Here is a 7706-nt window from a genome sequence, read left to right on the forward strand (position 1 = left end):
AGAGAGTATTATAAATATTTTTATGAATATCCATTTATACTAAGTATATCTTAATTTGAATGTAAATTATATTAAATGAAGATTAAAATTTAATCAATTCATCTAATCTCTTATTTTTATCTTCATCTTATAAGTTCAATCTAAATAAGGGGTTATTAGTCTATAAATAAACCTCTTCACTTTATTTATAAATACACATTTAAATAAAATCTTCCTACTCCTCTAAATACTTTCCCTCCCTCTAAATACTTTTTTTTTATATATATTTCTCTATAGTTATTCTCTTAAGATTTATTTCATAACATATTTATATCAAAATTTTAAAATTTTTCATGAAATACCTTTTTTTAGTTGTTTTATGTCAAACAGTAAAAAAAACAAATTATGAAAAGAATTTTAAAATAAGAGTAATGTATGTTAAAAAAAAGTATATTTTTGGGACATGAATAATAAAATCAAACAGAGCAAGTAATTTTAAAAATTGAAAAATAGTATTTGATTTGATTTTTCACTTTTAAATCTTAACTAGATAATGAATGTCACGAATCCTACATATTTAAGGTATAAAATAGATCTTGGATATATAAATTTGTATCTTTTATCACTTATTAGATATATTTTTTAAATTAAAAATGTAATCTTGTGATTTATAAACTTATTTACTTAAAGGCGCATAGGTTGAGGTTTTAAATTTCAACCAATAATAAGTATTGCATGATTAGATAAAAATGAGTATCACGAATATTATATTAGTGATGTATTACATAATTGAGTGAGTATTATGGATACCAAATCAATAAGGGTGGATACATGTTAAGTATATAAACATGAATTAGTCGCACGGAGTTGGCTTAAGTTCCTATTTGTGATAGTGAACACGAAACAGTGCTTGAAAAAAAAAAAAAAAGTCAAGGTGAAAGCAGGCGAGCTTAGCCTTTAAAAGGAACGTTGTCTCTTCCGTTTACGACATATTACCGAAATCTCTTATAATTTAAAATCGGAATCACTTGTACTCGCTTCCAACTCACGAGTCGACTCACTGCAAAAAAAAAAATGAATGAAATGATCTCCGGAGTGGGTGATCCGGTGGCAACAGACGCAACAAAGGGCGGAGGATCAGATGCCTCTCGAATTGCGGAAGTTAAGGCGTGGCTCGTGACTCAGTTTGATGCTGCCGGCAAAGACGTCCCTGATTTCGAATACACCCCGCGAAGCATTGCCTATTTGTACAATCTGGCTACCGTCTCCCAGGCCAAGACTCAAGCTGCCAACATTGTTGCCAACGATTTTCGCCAGAAAGCAGCCGAGTACCGTTCTCAAGGTCCCACCCTTTTTCATGCCGAGAAAATCATTAGTTTTTTTGAATTAAATTTCTCTAATTTAAATAATTTTGTCTTATTCTTGTTAAAATGAAAATTTCTTTTGTAGCGGCACGGATTAGAGAGATATTGGAGAATGTGGGATTAGCGCAGGAGAGTTTACCTTCAAATGTGGTTGCGTCGGCGCAAGTTCTGGCTAATGTAGCTAATTTGTTGAATATTAGAGACACTGAACTTAGTAGGTAGGATTTCCTTAAGCATACCTTTTCTAATATTTCAATATTTCATGTTGATTTCCTTGCCTTATATTCGGAATTTAATTGAGAAAAAATATCAAATTTAGTTTTCTTGTAGCAATGGGTGATATTTCTTTGAGAAAAACTGGGGTAGAGGAGAAGAGGGCCAAAGTGCACAAAGAGTCCAAAACTCTTCTTGAGTATACTAGAAAGGCGATTGCAAGGCTAACCTATCTGAAAAGGTAAAATTGTGTACATTTGCCACCCGTTAGTTCTAGGTTTGAATCTAGTGGTGGTTATTGGAGAAGAACTGGCTTTTGTGGTGTAGGACGTTAGCGCAACTAGAAGATGATGTGTCTCCCTGTGAGGCTCAAATGGAAAATTGGAAGACGAACTTAGGAGTTATGGCATCAAAGGAGCGACAGTATATACAACAGTATAACAACTACAAGGTATGATTCCTTTGTATTATTATTATCATTTTGAGGGTAAAATTAAGTTGCAGAACTAGTTACGGAAATTTAAGCTGTTGTTTTTTGTGAGATGACCTTGCTATATACCAGTGAAGAAGGATACAAATGGATGAAAAGGCAAGCTGCCAGCACGATAAGTTGTTGAAATTTACTGGTATATTCATGGTTCATATTGTAGTTGACTGGCAGCACAAAAGTTATTCAATGGCATATAGAAATATGGATGGGCATTCGGACTTGTTAAGAGTGTTTGTTCTTCTTATTTTATCATGTTAGCTCTTTTTCCAAATAGATTTTCAAGTGGTTGTTCATTTGAAATTTTTTTTCTTAGGGTTTGGGCTTTTGGCTTCAAGTAGAAGCAGAAGATGAACTTAGTGTGACCTGTTATCAAGAAGCTAGAGCCAGACCATAGTTTGTTTGATTACTTCGTATTATTTGTCCAAACTTGAACCTTATTTTGCCATAGTTTCTCATCAGTATAGCTGTTAAATATGCACCATTTTGCAATCTATAAACTTCTGCACTCAGACAATATTTGCTGAGCTTTATAGGATCTTAGTTTCTTCCAAATAGGTGAAGGTATTCAGCTATTATCTCCAGCATCCTGTAAAATTGTTCATTATCCACCAAGATATTTGTTCTCACTCCTACCTGTTAATACCAAAAGCAAGATAGGTGTTCTTCTCCTCCAGTGTATGGTCAATGATTGCTTTTAGAATTTCAAGTTGATAGTCGCTGCAAATTTACCATTAGATCATTTGAGTAGATGAGTCATCTTCGTTGGTGTTTCACTTGTGCATGTAATAGAATTTAAATAATAAAGTACTAGACATAGAACTACAAGGACACTGCTAGTCTCTTTCGTTTCCCTCATTGTTGGTATCAAGCATTTGGTGACCAAATCATCACCTGCACTTTTCTTGCTTGAAGATTTTTTGCATTTCATTTATGCTTAATCTTGTTTGACAGGCATTATTGAATCGTGTGGGCTACACACCGGAGATTAACCATGGGGTGTTGGTTGAAATGGATGAGCACAGAAAGGATTTAGAGAAGAAGACCAAGCCCATCCTAGATACTTTGAGGAGCTACCAGGACCTGCCTCCTGTAATATTTTATTATAATTAACATTCAAGCATTATCGTGCTTTGGGGTTCATGTTTTTTCCATGCAAATTGAAATTTCTACTACATTACACTTAGTATTTATTTCCTATATCAAACACTTGGGTAGAGGACCCTCTTGTCCAATTGGGTTCATTGCCCATCATGTCTTGTGGAAAGTTAGAAGGGTAATTTAATTTATTTAAAAGGTAGTTTGAGATTTATGAGGTTGCTATGCATATCTTCAATGAAACTTCACATGCATATTGCTTTCTCAATATCATTTATGGTTTCGATATAAGCAAATGAATAGCTGATGAATAATTAATGTATACATTTAATATTGAAAAACACATACATTAGACATCCTTTTTCCAATGTGTTTTAACATTTTGGGGATATTCTACTTGGCACTTCATGTCATGTAGCACTTGTATCCTTGTCGACAAATCATAATGTAGATAGTAATTTGTATTCCACATGCTTATCATTCAGCTGGTCTCTGTTTAAGTTCATTTTTATTGTCTTCGTTGTCTTGTCTGTTATTGGCTTAGGGCATAGTTTCCATATCCTTGTCCTTCAAATGGGGATGATTCTCTTTGATACTTGTCTTGGAATTAAAACTCTTTCTATGGTGTTCTAGTAATGTTTGTACTAATCATGAGGGAAGGTCCTCTAACAAGCGCGTTAATTACCATTTTTTGTCTGTGCAGGATAAAGCTTTGGCCGCTTTAGCAATTGAGGACAAGAAAAGGCAGTATGCTGCTGCTGAAAAATATCTTGAAGATGTGTTGCATTCAGCCCTTACTACATCAGATTGATTGCCTTGATATAGTTTTTCGCTGTCTTGCTTCTTCATATCTTATTTTATTATTATTGGAGAACTTCTAAAAGGGTGAGTTTTCCCAGGTGATTGAAGCCAAAAGAAGAAAGATGCTGAGTTCTTATTGAATTTTAGTTTTTTTTCTCCTTATTTTTTTAGTGTGTATAGTAATGTTCTATCAATGCAGACAGCGTCATAAATTGATATGTTTCTTTGTACTGCAACTCTTTCATCAAGCAAAACTACCATGAGATTCAAGTTCTAATGTGATGTACCAGTTTCAAGTTGGTATATGTTTTCTATTTGTGCATGTGTATGCTTGTTCCAATGTGAACCCCAAGCAAATTTGCAAAAATTGCTCTCAATCTGTATTTAGGTCTTCCTTTTCTTTTCTTTTTTTCTTTAAAACCACGAGCAAACTAAAGAGGCTTAAGGTGTTCAAGAACTGTCTAAGGTGTTCAAGAACTGTCTACCTCCTGCTCTTGCCACTTTTCATTAACTTCTACAGTTTAATTTAATTTGGTTAGCCATTCTGTATGTCTTTGCCGAGGCCAATAGAATTGTCTCTCCTGTTTCTATTTCTCTTTGAAAGGGCAAGCAGGCAAGATTCTTCCATTGATTCATTTTTTGAGTTGTTGGTTAGGGGAAGCATGCCATTTGCCATTTGGCATCGTTTCGTGGATTTTACACCAATTTGGACGGTTAAACTTGCGTCGGATTTGGTATTGTGTATGATCCTCTCAAAATGCCTGCTTCAATTGTAAATACAATGGCATATGAACTCAAATATCGAAATCAGAGGGATTTCGAATCTTTTTGGTAGAAACCCTTGTTTTCAGTAATACGTTTTTCCTAATAAAATAAAAAAGGAGCAACATTTGGTATAGGAAATGCCGAAACTGACTCGTTTCTTTCTTTTTCTTCTTTTCCCTTTCTTTTCTGAATTGCAGTTTTACTCTTCTTTTTCTGGATAGCAGACTAATATCTTTCAAGCCTAAATAACCAGTGTCCTTGATTTAATTCGTGCTGCTAGGGTTAAAAATTCATGAGAATTGGCAGAATCTTCAACTGAAAACTATAGAGGCCAATCTATTTCCTCCATGTCTCCATTTACTGACCATGTTAATATCATCCAACATCAAGATAACGCATATATTAGTCTAATAGCTACAGCAACACAACTAATTACACAAAAGGAAGGCCCGCCTCATGAAATTCTTTTAAGTTTAGCAACTTCAGAAACAAGTCCAGATAGACCCCTCGCAAAAATGCAAAACCTCGGCCTCCAGCAACTTCACTTTCCAGCATAAAAAGAAACCCTGACACCTTAGACTCCCATAATCTTCTGCACATGGTAAGCCATGTCTACTAATGCCCTACGAGTTCTCAGCAAGTGCCTTGTCAATTTCCTCGACATGATCCCGTAGAAGATTCCACTGAAACAACACCACAATCAAGATAAGTCAAATGTCTCCATGATCATCATAATAGAAAGCATAAACTTTGTGATGCTTACCTGATCCAGACTTAGAGCGATACCTAGAAAAGCATAAAAAGGTGTTAGTCATAACTATTGACAATGAGGAAGGAAACCAAAAATGGGAATAAAAATTGTTAACTCTAAGCTCCAGAATCTAAAATACAAACTCAAATTCTTTTATGCATCAACATGTTTATCAGTGTGGCACTAGGATAAGCATGGACACAGAGAGAGATGTCAAACTACCCCACCGTAAAATTCATCAACAATTTATAACTTCTTGAAATAAAAGTTTTTTCCATAAAGGATACACATAACTGGGATTTTCCAACTTTTAAAAGTCTATTTATGTTGGTTGAAATTCAACGAGTAGGAAACAACTCATTAACCAAATAAACATTAAAAAAAAAAGTACATTAATCTCAATATAGAATACCATGTGTAATATGGGGCAGGCAGCACTAGCAACGTATGTGCCTTGTTACTCAGGCATAAAGCAAATCAACTTAATGCCTCTTACCACTTTGGGTGAGGCACCTTCAATCAAACACACACCTTCTTTGCCTACGCAAACTTTTGTTAAGGCAAAAGGCCTTATAAAGTGCCTCTAACATAAGTGACCCTTTGTTTTCTTTAACTTTTAATTTCTTTATTATAGCTATTCTTTTAAAGTAAAAAGAGGATAATAATAACTCTCTTGAACAAAAAACAATATTCATGCACAAGATTTGTTGAAGATGAAAGCGAAGGAAACATTGAGCTTTAACAGATGGTGAACTTTAGTAGAGCATTAAAAACATTTAAAAAGGCCTATAATGTGAACAAAGAACAGAAGAGTATAAGCAACAAATAACAAATTGTACCGTGATACCATGTTTGTAATCCAACCTAAACCAATTGACAATTGGAAAAAGGTCTGACCTAATTGAAAGTAACAACAAACCAAACTTCCTAATATCGCTTAGCATTTCCCCTAGGTGAAATATTTTACTGAAACAAAAAGGCCTATCACATGAACAGCAAATACGATGCAACAACTTGAACTCTCAAGCAAACCCAAAATATCAAGGTAGCAGGAAAGCAGGTCTGAATCCAACAACAACACAAAAATGAAACTCTCTTTCTCAGTTAAAACACCCTTGTTGTACATATTAGAGATTGGGTAAGTTAAGTCAAACAACTAAAAATAAAAAAACAGAACTAACAAAGACTTGAAATCATACACTTTGGAAATTAAACAGAAAAGGTACCTTTTTTGCCAGGCATTTGTTTGCCATCCTTCACATAGAATTCACGAATATCAACCCAAATTTTGCCCTGCCAGTTCCTCACCGTAACTCTTCTGTTCTTGGATATCTACACCACCCCCCCCCCCCCCCAAAAAAAAAACAAAAAAAATAATCCCACATTTCATTAACATTTTTCATAAGAAACTATAAACAAAAAAACAAAAACCCTAAGGCACAAAACCCTAGAATTGCATGTGTCTGGAAAAATAAAGACAAAATATAGAAAATAAGATGAGAAACAACGAGAGAATGTGGAGAGAGACCTCGCACACAACGATTCCGTCGGTATCGTCAGAGTTGGCGGCAGCAGTAGTCTTGAAAGATTTCTTGGGAGGCGCGTGGTCGTCGTTCTCGTCGGAAGCGTGATCCTCTCCATCCTTTCTCTTCCCTCTATAAGACATTCTCTCCAACTCGCTTCCTTCTTCGCAAATCGCAAGCTTGGTTTTGTCTCAGTAACTCCCTCCCGAGCCTCGACAAAACACTGAGGACCGCCTTTTGCTTTGCTTTTAAACTTGGCTAAAGATGCTCAAGACCAAAAGGTCGGTATTTCACCATTTACATAAATCAAAAGCCAATTAAAATATATTAAAAAAATACTCCCTTATTTTCAAATTAAACATTCCATACTGTAACAAACCTTCATTTAAGTTTATAATAACAAAATTTTCAATTTCTATGGTTATAATATTTTTAATATATATATATATATATATTTAATAACTTACCGTTTTTAATATAAAGAATTCGTAGAAAAACAATGCAGAGTGAATATTTTTAAATTTTTCAAAAGTTAACATTCAATTTGTAAAATAGAAAGTAATAATTTATTTATTTATTTATTTTATCCAAATGTCTCATGTCCTTTTTCTGAATTATAAAAAGGTAATTTTATATTAAGATTGGTTGAAAATTTTCTTTCAAACAAACATTAACTGAAAAATTTAACTGACGTATATCAAATTAAAATCAAATTCGCTTTGATA

At 34.0% G+C, this 7706-nt stretch overlaps 2 protein-coding genes across 2 annotated transcripts; one reads left to right on the forward strand and one right to left on the reverse strand.

The window, feature by feature from the left end:
• LOC18611911 (AUGMIN subunit 1) lies at window positions 916-4252 on the forward strand. The gene is made up of 6 exons (XM_007048404.2): window positions 916-1321; window positions 1429-1561; window positions 1663-1797; window positions 1884-2007; window positions 2998-3135; window positions 3845-4252. Exons 1-6 carry the CDS (start codon window positions 1054-1056, stop codon window positions 3950-3952), a joined length of 906 nt encoding a protein of 301 aa, XP_007048466.2. The 5' UTR covers window positions 916-1053; the 3' UTR covers window positions 3953-4252.
• LOC18611912 (RNA polymerase II transcriptional coactivator KIWI) lies at window positions 5018-7348 on the reverse strand. Its single transcript, XM_007048405.2, has 4 exons — window positions 6987-7348; window positions 6685-6790; window positions 5471-5493; window positions 5018-5390 (listed from the first exon to the last, which is right to left on the reverse strand). Exons 1-4 carry the CDS (start codon window positions 7122-7124, stop codon window positions 5331-5333), a joined length of 327 nt encoding a protein of 108 aa, XP_007048467.2. The 5' UTR covers window positions 7125-7348; the 3' UTR covers window positions 5018-5330.

The sequence above is a fragment of the Theobroma cacao genome, chromosome 1 (assembly GCF_000208745.1).
Source record: "Theobroma cacao cultivar B97-61/B2 chromosome 1, Criollo_cocoa_genome_V2, whole genome shotgun sequence".
NCBI classification, from domain to species: Eukaryota; Viridiplantae; Streptophyta; class Magnoliopsida; order Malvales; family Malvaceae; genus Theobroma; species Theobroma cacao.